This window comes from Numenius arquata, chromosome W, assembly GCF_964106895.1.
Source record: "Numenius arquata chromosome W, bNumArq3.hap1.1, whole genome shotgun sequence".
NCBI lineage: Eukaryota > Metazoa > Chordata > Aves > Charadriiformes > Scolopacidae > Numenius > Numenius arquata.
This window is the reverse complement of record NC_133615.1, coordinates 10,557,011-10,571,584: the sequence shown is the minus strand read 5'-3', so window position 1 is coordinate 10,571,584 and position 14,574 is coordinate 10,557,011. Positions and strand designations below refer to the sequence as shown.

The window sequence follows — 14,574 nt, the reverse complement described above, 5'->3', positions numbered from 1 at the left end:
TTTAGGCTTCTGGGGGCTACCTCATCATTGCCCACTTGAAATATCAGTAGTGGGTAATAATCTGAGGGCTGAACCAGGGAGTGAATTTCCCTCTGTATATCCTTAATCCTGGCCCCAGGGAGGCAGGTGACTTCCCTGTGGGACGGGTCTGGTCTACAGATTGGGCCCTCTGTTCCACTCAGAAGGGAGTCACCTATTACAATCACCTTTCTTTTTTTCTTAGTTGATGAGGTCCTGAGGCATGGGGGTGGGTGACTAGTCCTGGGTGCCTCACTGGGTAGATCGTCCTCTTCCTTCTCATTTACCTCGTCCCCAAAATCCAGAACTCCGAACCTATTATGCAGATGTAAATGGGAAGGTGAGGGAGGCTGTTGGGGGTTCCGCCTGCCTCTCCGAGGAAGGACCAGCCTCCATTCCCCCCCTTTCTATCAAGTCCCCTCTCTCTGCCCGGTGACAGGGCGGGAGGGGATCATCTACTTTTATTAGAGCCTCTTCTTGCTGCCTTTGCCTCAGGGTACGGCTCCACCAGTCTATTTCACTTTCGCATTCTCTAATGCTCCTTAACCTTTCCACCTCTTCTCTCAGTTCCACCACCTGCCTGAGCAGGTCGTTTATCTGCTCGCATCGCACACAATGGGTGTCTCTGGGTCCCTGTGGCACCACAGCCAGGCTCAGGCATTCGGTGCAGCCGGGGCCCTGCACGGCCGCGTCCTGGCGCGGGAGCTCGGTCTGAGTTCCCACATTCTCCTTCACGGGGGCTTTGAGGCGTTTCGTTGCCGTTTCCTCTCCTGAACCCGAACGGACCGTTCGCCCTCTCCCTCTTTGTCCTGCGCACGAGCCCCACACGCTCTGCACACGTGCGCCTCACGCGCGCCCGGCACGCGCTCTGCCCCCAGCCGCGTCACCCTCGCGGCTCCCTCGCGAGATTCCCGACTCGCTTCGGGTCTCTCCGCTCTCCCTCGGCTTCTCCGTCTCCGGGAAGCCCCCTCTGCGTCTCGATCTAAATCAAATTTAAAGCCGCAGCACTCACCGCTGCTGCTGTCGCTCTCCGCGTGGTCTGATGTGCTTATTTTTAAGGCATCTTAAGATATCTTAATGCTTAAGATACCAGCATTAGTACTTACTGAACTCAATTTGTTTTGCAATAATGTATATTTTATATCACTTTCAAATAAAAGTTATAAATAAAATGTTAATGTTTATTCATACTGAGTTATGTTCTAGTATATTTTCTAACTTCACAATTATAAAGGTTCTAATACTTTTATTGTCAGTGGAAGCCTATATTCTGATGCTAAGAAGGAGGCTGGGAACTAGAATGACTGACAAAGTGTGATTGTGCCTAGACCTCCTTATCCTCAAATGCAGCAGGACATGCATGATCAGTTTGGGTTGTTTAAGTGTGCAATCTGCCATTATTCTTTTTTTTTTTTTTTATGTCTCAGATAAAAATAATTTGGTTGACTGATATGAGCAATACTGATATGATTTTTTTCAATTTAAAGCAAAAGAAATATTTTTTTAAATTCAGCATGTGAAAGCAAAGCAGCCACTTTAGCTGTGACAATACCTGGATTATCTTCCTTTAAAACAATATCCCCAAGCCAAAAACTCACTTCTGTTGTGATTTTCTAGTTCCAGGTGATAGTATCCAGCGGAAGATGATGTTCTATGATCTCCAGTTTACCAAACCAATACATATTTACCTGGCCAGGGGGAGGGAGCAGGAAGTCACCGCATGGAAGTGGGCTGGGGACTTCCATGGTCTGATTGGTGAGCAGTGGTACACTAATCGTGTTTTGTACGTTCCTCTATCAGTATTATTGTTGTTTTCCTCTTTCCTTTGTTGTTCCTTTAAACTGCCTTTATCTCAACTCACGAGTTTTTCTTCCAATTCTTCCCCCCATCCCACAGGTGTGTGTGGGGGGGGTGAGTGAGTGGCTGTGTGGTTCTTTGTTGCTGGCTGAGGCTAAAAGATGACAGTCCTTTTTTGGCACCCAACGTGGGGCACGAAGGGTTGAGATAACGACAGATCTGACCAGAGTGTGTTAAAACAAATTTGTTATATGCATTTATTATATTAGTTAAATAGTCACTGGTAACAATGTTGCTTTGTGTGTTTTCATGGCTGTGTTTATATAAAGTCTTATATGCTCTATGTACTCCCCGCAATGCTGTTTATCACCTCTGGAAGAAGGATGAGGATTATCATTTTGCTGTCCCATGTAATATCAATTTATGATACGATAACATCACTGTTCAGGTGGTTATTTTGGGGTGTTTATGCAGCATTGCTGTCCTGCCTGTACCTTGGGTGCCGTGTCTCAGAATTTATTAATAATCATACCCAGTCTATGGGGGAAACGGGTTGATGCTTTCCCCAGCTCTTTCACTAAGGAGAATCTCCATCCTTTATTAGACAGTGGCGGAAACATAGTGACAAAGGATGAGGAGAAGGCTGAGGTACTTAATGTCTTCTTTGCCTCAGTCTTCAGTAGTAACAGTTGTTCCCTGAGTACCCAGCCCCCTGAGCTAGTAGATAGGGGTGGGGAGCAGAACGAAGCCCCCATAATCCAAGGAGAAATGGTGAGGGAGCTGCTACAGCACTTTTAGACACAAGTCTATGGAGCCAGATGGGATCCACCTGAGGGTACTGAGGGAGCTGGTGGAAGTGCTCACCAAGCCACTTTCCATCATTGATCAGCAGTCCTGGCTAACCAGGGAGGTCCCAGTGGACTGGAGCCTAGCAAATGTGACACCCATCCACAAGAAGGGCTGGAAGGAGGATCCAGGAAACTACAGGCCTGTCAGTCTGACCTCGGTGCCTGGGAAGGTCATGGAACAGATCATCCTGAGTGCCATCATGCGGCATATGAAGGACACCCAGGTTATCAGGCCCAGTCATTGGACCCAATATTGACCCTGGGGTACACCACTACTGACTCACTGCCAGTTGGATTTTGTGCCACTGATCCCAACTCTTTGAGCAGGGCAGTTCAGCCAGCTTCCATTTTACCTGATTGCCCATTCATCTAGTCTGCACTTCATCAATTTGTCTATGAGGATGTTATGGGACGCAGTCACAAAAGCCTTGCTAAAGTCAAGATAAACACTATCAGCTGTTCTCCCATCATTCATGGAGCCAGTCATTTCTTTGCAGAAGGCTATCAGGTTGGTCAGGCATGATTTTCTCTTCATAAATCCATGCTCGCAACTCCCAATCACCTTCTTGTCCTTAATATCTTTGAAAATGGCTTCCAGGAAGATTTGCTCTGCCACTTTCCAAGGGATTGAGGTGAGGCTGACTGGCCTGTAGTTTTCCAGATGCTCCTTCTTGCCCATCTGGAATCTAGGGGTGACATTCACCTCCCCCAAACACCACAACCTTTCAAAGATAATTAATGATGGTCTCGCAGTGACATTGGCTAGATTCCTCAACACTCATAGGAACAGCCCATCAGGTCCCATGGACTTGTGTATGTCCAATTCATTTCAATATTCCCTAACCTGATTCTCCTCTGTCAAAGGTACGTCTTCCTTGCTCCAGACTTTCCCACTGGTCTCAGGGGCTTGTAATTTCCAGAAGCAAGTCTTGCCAGTAAAGACCAAGATGAAGAAGATATTAAGTACTCTAGCCTTTTCCATATACTTTGTCACCAGGACTCCTGCCCCATTTAGCAGTGGGCCCATTCTTTCCCTTGTCTTCCTTCTGCTGCTGCTGTGTTTGTAGAAGTCTGTCTTGTTGCTGTTCACCTCCCTCACTTGATCCAACTCTTTGTACGCTCAGATAGTGTCTCTGTATTCCTTCTGGGTGATCTGACCCTGCTTCTACCTCATGTATGTTTCTTTATTATGTTTTACTTCTGTCAGGAGCTCCTTGTTTACTTCTGCAAGCCTCCTACCACCTAGGCTTGACTTCCTGCACATCAGGAAGGACTGTTCCTGAGCTTGGAGGAGGTGAGCCTTACAAAAAAAAAAAAAAAACAGCTCTCTTGGGCCCTTCTTTTCAGAATTGTCTCCCATGGGATTCTTCAAGGCCAGTCAATGAGCAGGCAAAGGTCTGCTCTCCTGAAGTCCAGGGTTGTGATCCTGCTACTTAGTTTTTTACCTCCTCTCAGGACCCGAACTCCACCATTGTATTTGGGCTGCACAGCCTTAAGTGCCCCAGGAGTAGTAGAATCTGAAATTAAATTTTACCTTTTGTAAATTGCTTAAGACTTAGAACTATTTGATTTTATATCAAATATATATGCTCTGTGGATAACATTATTTTGGAAGTCCTTAAGGATCCGTTTAAAGAAGGCTTTCTAATGTTTCTGTCTTTATCTTACCTCATTTGCTTTCCATTCCCTAAGCATGGAAGTACAGTAAACGCAAAGACTTTTCTCCTGATTATTTTAAACAGGTTTTACTGTAGCCTCTTTCTGAATTTCAAATATTTTGCTACTGCTACTTGCAATTAACATTTCCCAGTAAATGCTTTTCAAACCTTGTGAAAAGACCAGGAAATACAATCTTAGACAAAAGATTAATAGTTGCTTTTGTTTAAAGACTTTACCTTTTTACACATAGGTAACATGGAATTTAAGTTTCATGATCTCTGTAAGGATAATGTATTGCTGTTGTTTTTCCAGAAGCTAAAAGGAAGAGGGAATGATGCAGTTTTAGGGGAAGATTATTTTCTATACACAGGAAAAACTCAGCTGACTAATGAAACAAAAAAAAGTATGTTGTTGTAAGGGCAAGCAAATGTTCCATATTCCGAGATTTTCCCTGTACCTCTAAAGAACCCCCACTTTTTTGTTTTCAGAAAGGATTGCTTATTTGTCCTCATGAACAGTCATATTGGTGATGCATGGATGGTGCATCATTTAGCATTTGCCTTCACAGTATTTGAAAACTGTGCTCACCAGGGGAACCCTATGAATTGTGAAGTCCCACTCAGTCTAATTTCTGGAGCAACTTTGAAGGAAAGGGAAAGAAGAAAGAGAATGTATGTGTTTTGACTACAGAATGGTTGCTGATAATTCAGTTCTCTTCGAAGCATAGTTTGCATCTGTTTTTACACATTAAGAATAGGAATTATTAAGTAATAATTTTCCTCTTCCAGGATGCAATGACTGTAAAGCTGTTCTCTCAAACACCCCATCAACTCTGGATAACTCTGTAATTGCAAAGGGCTTTCTGAAATCATGGTTAGAGTTCCAGGATTGGAGCTCAGTCAAAATCTATTGTTTGGATTGTCAGGAGATTGATGTTGGAATCCCCAGCTGGGAAAAGTTTAAGGCTTTCTGCACTGCAGGCATAGAATACCTTGGTCTTTGCTAGTTAACCTAATATAATTGCTCATGTGAGTAAGGTGAAAGTAAAATGAAATAATTTATTTCCTGAATCTAAGTGCAACGATCCAGTTACTAAAAGTATAAAAACAGGTGAGCAAAACTGAAAAAAGCCCCTACATGTATTAATCCAGCACTTAGATCACAGCTAAAGTTCTCTCTTGGCCTACAGCATCCTGTACGAAGATGGTAAGAAGAAGGCACGTCTGTTGACCACTGAGTAGAGAGAGAATGATGTTAGGGCACTGCTTATACATTGATTCCCCTCCTGCATGTCTACCCATTTTATTTAACTTTTTTCCTCAATGGCTGTTTTTTTATTATAAGAGAGGGAGTGGCCCTTAAATACTTTTAAATTTTGAACAGTTTGGCTAAAACAGATTCATTGTTTGCTTCTGGCATTTTAATGGTAGCTTGTGTGAACCAAGGCTTTCGGCATTGTTTCTTTTTTTTCTTGCTATTCTTCTGAAATCCAAATATATTTTTTTTCATATTATTCTCCAAGCTAATTTTGTCCTGTGCTAGGGACTGACAAATATAAAATTTAAGCAGGGTTTTGCTTCTGTTTTCGTTTTGGGAAGGAGACCAGTAGCTCAGAATTTCGTATTTACCTGAGGTGGGGTATTCCAGTCAGTTCTGACAGCACAGAATTTTTCTATTTGTGAATTTTAGAGCTCATTTTTTCTGGTACCCTCCACTGAGAGATGCAAGGAGAGAAGACACGAATGTTCAGAGCAGTAATAGATTCTACACCTCTGCTAACTGTCTTCAGATGAAATGTACTAGTCAAAACACAGGAAATCTTTATGTAATGATCCTATAAATAGAATAATCATACCAGAGTTTAATTTTGCATAATATATAACAAAAGATCTTGAATTCTCCAGTTAAACTTCTCTAAGTTTAAGCTAATTAAGAAGCTATCAGGATGGCTGAAAGAAATTATTTAACTTGGATCTTAAATCTGGATTCCATTTAGAAAAACAATATGAGTGCACTGATAAGCATTTTGAAATAAGTACTACCTGAAACAAATGCGTGGGCATTTTTAAATAAAATAAATTTCTGACAATTGCTTGGAATTACTTAAATTTCTGTAACATATTAAGCACTAATAAAGAAAGCACTTCCCAGGCTTATCTATGGAGATTCCATAACAACCGACCTACTTGCTCAGGGAAGTATCACAAATTTGTAATCTTTTTCAGCCCAGATAGGTTAAAAAATACTTCAGTCCCTTCTCAGTTCAGGTTTGGGGTACAGAAGGTCTTAAAAGCCAAAATATTTGTCTGAAACCTTAAGTCTTTCAGTGCCAAAATACACAGTTCTTTACCACCTAAGACAGACAGCAGTTAGATCCTTAATACTGATCACCTACATGCATAGTGCTCAGCCTCATTTTCTCCAGTTGACGTGCGGAAAGCAGACTCCACAACCTGTGGGGTTGTAAAGTAGGTATGTTTATTCGGCGCTGGGCAGCACGGGGGGTCACCCCACCAAAATCGTGCGCACCCACCGCGGCAGTTAGCTTAGCTTGGATTAGCTTAGCTTGGGATTTTTGCTTTCCTGGGCACATCGGTGGCCCATACCCTGGGGTATACCTGGTTCATGATTTCTTCGCTGATTTTTCCTTCTGTGGGAACACTAGCTAGGGATAAACTCATTATTTGGATATACTGCTGGTCATTTACCTCCAGAGTAATCACTCCCTTTTTAAATTTAATTATTGCACCCAATTGTTCCAACAAATCTCTCCCCGAAAGTGCTTTCGGGGAGTTGGGCATGTACAGGAATCTGTGGACACCCCATTGTTTTCCCAATTTATATCTCAGAGGTTCACAAAAATATGCCTTTTCACTTTGGCCAGTTGCCCCTTTTGCCATGATACAGTCATTTCCCAGGGGCATCAGAGCTTGGTTTAAAACCGAATACGTTGTCCCTGTATCAACCAGAAATTCCACCTCCTTTTGCTCCTTCCCTAGCTTCATTATAACCAGTGGATCCGCTAGGGTGGATTTCCCAGATCCCCGTCAGTCTTTCTTCTGCAGCTTTTGCAGCTTGTGCCTAGTATCTCCTGTAGACTGACCTAAGAATAAAGAAACTAGTTGTTGTATTCCTACCTCTGACCCAGGATCCAGCGGTGTGTTACGGCGCATTACGTCCCTTAGTCGATCCAAGAATTCGGATGGTGACTCGGAAGGACCTTGTCTAATTGCATATAATGCTGACCAATTTATGGTTTTGGGAATGGCCCTCTCCATTCCTTTTGAAATCCACCCCTGGTATGCCTGCAGTTTTCTATATCCACAGACCTGTTTGCATCCCATTTGAAGGGGGAGGTATTCTTTAACATCTCCTCCTGTAGTTTTATAATGATCCTCAGCCAAATCCCCTGCAGTTTTTAAAATTAATTGTAATAACTGTAAAATGTTTGGTTACACTTACCGGATCATTCCTGTAATCCTTGGCAACCCTTTTCCATGCCTCTAAATCGGTGGTGGAAAAAGTTACCTTGATTAGCATCGTCCCGCCATCTGGCCCTACCGCCTCTCGGAGAGGTGCCTGTAAGACTGTTAGGGTAGACTTTTTCTAGTACAGGAGGATACAGGGCTGTCCGGGGGAGTGGAGGTTCCGTCCGAGTCCACATCCTGTTCCTGTGATCGAGGGGGAGGCTTAAGCAAATCAGTTAGATCTTGTTCTGATGCCCGGTGCATTTTATTTACTCTAGTGCACCTTTGTCCAATACTACATGCCGAGCAACACCGCCTCAGTTTACCTTTAAGTTCTTTGTTATTTTCCTGCTCGAGGGCGAGTACCATAGGGTCCTGTGGCGGCACATTCCACAGTCCCTTTGCCACTCCGGGTGATTTCGGAGGGTGAAAAACGTGTCTGCATATGACACTTCATCCCATTTTCCTTCCCTCCTTAAAAATGACATTAATTGCAGGATGGTGTTATAATCGATTGACCCATAAAGTGGCCACTTAACTCCATCTTCCAGCTTATAAATCGGCCACCATTGATTGCAATATTTTATGAGAGTCTTCTTATTCTCTGTACCCCCGGTTCCAGCAATGTCCTTCCAGTGTGCCAATACACAACCGAGGGGGCTTTTCTTTAAAATACCCTTATTCTGAGTGTTACCCATCTCTTTAGATTGTTTCTTGTTAGCTATTGTGCCTTGCTTCGATTTCCACGCAAACCTCTCCTCACAGGTCCTTACAGTCTTCTCCTAATCTTCTTCCCAAACGTCCCAATCTTCTGGGATTAAAGTTTTCTTCCCACAGATAAACTTTACTATTTCGGACTCTTGATGGGCCCTTTCCCAATCATAAAACCGTGGGATTAGAGGAGAGCATTTGGGACACTCAGCTCTCCGCCTCCTAGATAAACAATACCAAATTTTCTCACAAGATTTACATTTCAACAGGACCCAAGCCGAATGCCAATTTTCATGTAATTTGTTAGTAAACCCACACACAAAACAAGGAATCACCCCCACGTGTCCGTCAATTTGGGGGTTTAGAAAGGTATCTGGGACAGGTTGTTCCCAGTCTAGGGCCACTGTCTGTCCGGCAGGTGTTAAATACACCCCTCCTAAATAAATTTGTCCCTCTCCCCTCCTTATCCAGTCCCCTGCTTCATTTAAATATTCCCAAGGTTCGAGCCCAAACCACTGAAGCAGTGACTCTCCCTGTCTGGCCACTTTGATGATCAGCCAGACCCCCGACACTTAGAAGATTGACGAAACACCACAGCAGCTCAACTTACATATATCAAGACATTTACAAATTTTTACAGACGTTTCAGGCGCTTTGTCCGTCTCTGGCCGTGTTCCTCGCAGAGTCACGGAACCGCAAATCGGGACTCCCACTCGCTTCACAGTGGTGCTGTGTCTCAAACACACGCATCCACACACAAATGCTCTTAACATAAAATACCCGGGCATTTACAAATAAAACATACAATCATTACTCCAGTTGGTATCCCTCCAGCAGCTGCAGATATTATTCAAGTACTTGTATCACAACTTTGAGAAGCCCGCTTACCCTTCTCCTGCTTCTTATACAGTCATTAGCAGGTCCTTCCCGGCTCCCGATACTGGGATGCAGCGGTGACCTCAGATTTGCTCGATCTACCCCCAAGATCGCTAGCGGCCGCTCTATCGGTCAGCAAATCCCCTACTTCCATACAGGGTACCCTCCTCCCATACGGGGACTATGCCGCACGCCAGACGTCTCTGCGCGATTTACCGGCGGCCCCGGCCAAGCGTGGGCGTCCCCTACGACTTACTGGCCCCCCTTAAACATACCGTTTATCCGCGGCTTCAGGAGGTTGCTGTCTACTCCCGCGGTGAGCGGCTGGGAGTGGAGGCTCCTCCGAGGAAAGTGCTCGGGGCGCGCCTAGGGGCGTCCGCTCCGCAGTCGATCCCGCAGCCGAGCAGAGTGCCTCCTGCCTGGCTCGCCAAACTGACGTGCGGAAAGCAGACTCCACAACCTGTGGGGTTGTAAAGTAGGTATGTTTATTCGGCGCCGGGCAGCACGGGGGGTCGCCCCACCACAATCGTGCGCACCCACCGCGGCAGTTAGCTTAGGATTTATACAATCAGATCTTACATATTCAAGGGGCGCCTATACATATCCATGACCTTTCCCCGAAAAGGCGGTCTTTATTACAATGAGTTCCGAGAAATCATTTCCATAGTCTCCGCCTTTAACTCCCCCCAGCTGCACGTGCGCAGTGTTTCCCGGTGGTCGGTGGTCGTGGGCGGGGGTCTCGGGGATGAAGGCCATGTCCTCCTCGCTGTGTACCTCTCGCTTTTAATGTTAATGTGTTGCTCCAGGCCACGGGGTTGGGAAACCAGATGATCGCTCTGTCAGGACAACTGAATACCAATTGTTCCCTTATCTCCCAGCGAGGCCATGTGACCACTTCATGGTTTCAACACCTCCTTTCTTTGCCTAAACACCTTGGCAATGGCTTTAGGCGATAGATACACAGTTTAAGCCAGGCAATGGCCCTGCCATTAGTGTTATTTCCCCTTATTACAGTCAATTTAACTTTTAAATAAAACTTGAACTGTAACTCCAGGTAAAATCAATTTAATTGGTATAGATTCCCAGTCAAGTTATAACAAAACCATTAACTTATTCCATTACAACCCTTCCTGTTTAAAGATAGTTAGGGTAAGTTTTCAAGGGTTTATTCCCTAGGGTAATTAAACTACCTCTTATTGAACTTGGCTACCAAAAGAGCATTTAAATGGGAAATCTATTTTTCCTTCCATTTCTTGTGGAAAATATTTTAATTTGCTGGCGGAGCATTCAGTGGATTTCATGCAAAAATCGAATAATAGAGCTAAACCTGACCTATTAAAGGTGGGGTTTTTTACCCAGACTCTTTGGTATTCCTGTTTTAAAATAAGAAGCCTTTTGCTTTGCTAAAGGACAAGGAAACCGTTTAACAAGGTACTCAGGCCCCGTTCGTGCAGGGATTAGTCAGATGCGCTCGTAACTGCACCTCCCCCACGTGTGATGAAGCTATCTAATCGCTTCAGTCAGCCCAGCAGGGTGCTGTGTGCGGCGTCCGGAGCTGCTCCTTCCCGCGGCCCCCTCCCCTGGCAGCCTGGGGCGAGTAGAGTATGCGTGTAAGGAGGGAGGGGGGATGCAACTCCGCGCTGGTCACAACGGCCTCGCTGGCTCCTTGGGAAATCGGAGGGAAGAGGGTTCTTTTCCCCTCTCCTCTTGCAGGGGGCCCTCGCGGCCGAGCTCGGAGCCCCATCTGCGCGGAGCGAGGGCACCCACTCCCCCGTGAGCCCCAGCCAGCACGGGAAGAACGGCTGCCCTCCCAGAAACATCTCCAGGGAGCAGTCGAGTTCGCCGCTAGAGCGCTCGCATGTTAGGACGCTCTGGCAGGCGCCGCGTGCTCCTCTCTGTCGTCAGGCCCGCCTTTCCGGCTGTGTGGCACAGCCGCGAGCAGAGCAGTCGTGCAGGCTCCGCCATGATGAACAGCGGAGTGATCGGGGTGCCGCTCGGCTTCCCCTTGGGCCCCACGTCTGTCATCCAGGTCACAAACCTGTCCTCGGCAGTGAGCAGTGAGCAAATGCGGACTCTCTTCGGCTTCCTGGGAGATATCGAAGAGCTACGCCTCTATCCCCCGGAGTAAGTAGGGTCTGCGCGGGCCTCCGGAGCGATAGAGACTTGGGATGAGGAAGAGGCCTAGAGGGGTCGAGAGGATGGAGGGAAGGGAAGAAGCAGAAAGCCCTATGTGCCATTTTGGGTGCGGGCACCAGAGTCTCCCGCACAGGATGGGGTGTCACGTGGTCTCACCCCTTTGTATGGGGCAGGAGCGTTAGAGGAAAGGGGCTTCGCCCAGATCTAAGATGGCGGCCCCGGTCTGTAGGAGGTGAGCAGCCGCGGCATCTCTGAAGCGGCCCGTCGTAATACGGCGGGTTTTGTGTTCTCGTGGTGGTGGCTGCCGGCACAGAGTTACAGTCTAAGGCCTGGCGAGAAGCGTGCTTTCAGGTTGCCCCAAGGCGCTTCCCCGGCGCAGGTCTCGTTTTCCCCCCTTTTCCTGAAAATCTCTTTTCTGTGGTCCACCTTTCTCTTCGCTCGGACTCATTCCAAGTGGAGAAGGGTCGGGCGGGACGCCCCAGGCCCGACCCCCTCCCGGCTGGCTACCAGGCCGCGCCGCCCGGGCGATGCGTGCCGGCGGGGCCGACTCTTTTCTCTTTCGAGAAAGGGCCGCTCGAACAGAAGCCAGCATAACTGTTAACAGAGGAACGGTGTCTGCACTGCGCTCAGAAATGCCCCCGATAAGACGTTTGCAGTAAATGAAAGTTAATCAATCACGGACATTACACGTTTCTCTGAATTGTAGCTGTCCTCATTATGTCAGCTGCATGCGAGGGATCCGTTCAGATGAGAGATAATATTGTTATTTTGCGAACCCTAGTGTTTCTTCCAAGCAGATGGTGGCCAACAGAACATGGGAGGAAAAGAAATACTTATTTCTTAATGCATCTGTTGTATTACAAAGTGGATGACAGATGTGCCCTTTCAAAGCATTTATATTTTTCATTATGAAAAATTAAATAGGAATAGCAGAAAGGGGCAGGGGGAGTCATTCACATCCATACTTCAGTTTTAATACAAAGAGGACAGAGGAATAAAATGTCATTTTTTAAAAAAATTAAATAGGAAAAAAAGTTGGTATTTGTCCATTTTTATTTAAAAATGGATTATACTTGGTTATGTTTGACCATTCAGAAAAATTAAACATGATTTTCATATGTATATAAAGTATATGTAATAGGCATCCATTCACGTAAAGATAAAACAGCCTTACCAAGTTTTAAACACTTTATGGTGATTTTTTTTTACGATTTTCTAGGTTTTTACTTTGCACTTAATACACTTGTTTTCTCCTGGCATTAATATATTTTTTGTTATAGCTGTTGCTCTTATTTTTCACTGTTATATAGCAGATTTTAAGGTAAATAGATATTTTCTTGACATTCATATGCAAATAATGTTTGTGCCTCTGTATAAAATTTTGCCAGTTTGTGTATACACATAAAATATTAAAATTCAGTACTGTAGCAGGGTTTGACTTGAAAACGTCAAGGTTATAATGCAGTAAATATCAGTTCTAAATGATTAATTTAACTTTCAGAGACAGGATGTGCGATTGTGATTACTTATTTTACTCTTGGGTTTATTTGCAATTTTTATGCATAACTTCTAGAAATAGTTCTGGACATTTGACCTGACTTTAAAATTATTACTTTGAAAAAAAATTAGGTATTTGATCTAATGCCCTTCTTGTGAAACAGTAAAAACATGCTTCCTATTGACTCTCTGAAAATATATTTTAATAATATTATGATAAGTTCGGAAAATAGTGTTTCATTGACAAGTGCACAGGTAGTAAAGATATCCCAAGGAAAAAAAATGCTACAGTAGATGTCTGCAATTTGTTAAAACTATTTTCTGCTCCTATTTTTCCTTAGGTATTTAATGATTTAAGGCTTAGATTTTTTTTTTTTAAATAAATTCTTTCTATTAATTCACTTTAAAAGGAAATTTGCTTTTTACGTTAGAGTCAACATCAGACAAAAATTCATGTCATCCCAGTCTTAGCTTTACAAACATTTCTGTAAGCAATCCAAACTTCTGATGTATTCTAGAGCATGAATTTTGTTGCCTTCATGGAACAGCAGGAAACTCACTTTTCGGCTCAGTTTCTAGCTGAAAACCATAATTCAGTAAATTGAATTAATGAATTACAGGTCTTATGGATATTGGCTACTGAATGACAAATATCAATATGCTCTTTTAAATTTATTTCATGCTGAGGAATAAGAGGAAGGTGACATGGTAGCTTTCAGTCCTTACAGAATATTTGTGTTACCTAGGTTAAGTAAAAGTTTTCGCTGAGATTGGGACCCCATTTGCTAGCCTTTGTACAGAAGCACATAGTTAAAAAAAACCCAACAGTTCTTGTTTCAAGAATAATATATAGTCTAATATTAGAGTATTATTCTAATGTTTTTATAGATAGAGGTGTTAAAATAAAGTTACATGTTGCATTGTGTAGAATTGTAATGTTTTCTCTCTAATTCTGTATTGCAAATATTCAGCATGCACGCAAAATATTTTTACTTAGGCGTGAGTTTGCAGAGCAGAGTGAAGTTGTGGTCTCTTCTGTATGCATCATCTCATGTATTAAAAAGAAAGGGCATTCAATTTAAGAGATTTATTGTAATGTTTGTAATCCCATTGCCTTTGCTAGGCATGTTTATTTCTAATGGATATGAATTTGTAGCTCTGTTGATGCTCAACAGTAAACAGAATATATAGACATATATACATGCATGCACACACTTTATAAGGCATATATACTCCCCTTTTTTCTCATCTAGCATTATGGTCTTTCCAAATAAAAGTATAAATTATCCTTCACCTCTTCCAAATCAGTAATGTTTGTCAGCCTTCTACTTTTCCCCTTAATCTGCTGAAGTCTAATCCATAAAATCTGATTGTATTAAATACTCAACTTTTTTAATAACAAAACTACTTTTTTGATTGAAAGGAAATAAATCTCATTTTGGTATTTGGTCAAGGACATGGAATGTTTTGGAGTATTGCTCTTGATAATTACTTTTTGAAATATTTTTTTTTTTCCATTCTTGGAAGATGCAGCATTACATGTTAGCTTTGGATTTTTTTTTCTT

General features: G+C 43.8%; 1 protein-coding gene across 2 annotated transcripts in view; it reads left to right on the top strand.

The window, feature by feature from the left end:
• The first annotated feature begins 10,998 nt into the window (after positions 1 to 10,998).
• The window catches only part of LOC141476719 (uncharacterized), a 46,023-nt gene continuing 42,447 nt past the window's right edge, over positions 10,999 to 14,574 (top strand). For both annotated transcript variants that reach the window (XM_074165524.1, XM_074165525.1), the window contains exon 1: positions 10,999 to 11,500. In XM_074165524.1, the coding sequence (XP_074021625.1) occupies positions 11,235 to 11,500 (266 nt within the window). In that variant the 5' untranslated portion in view covers positions 10,999 to 11,234. The remainder of the gene's footprint in view (positions 11,501 to 14,574) is intronic.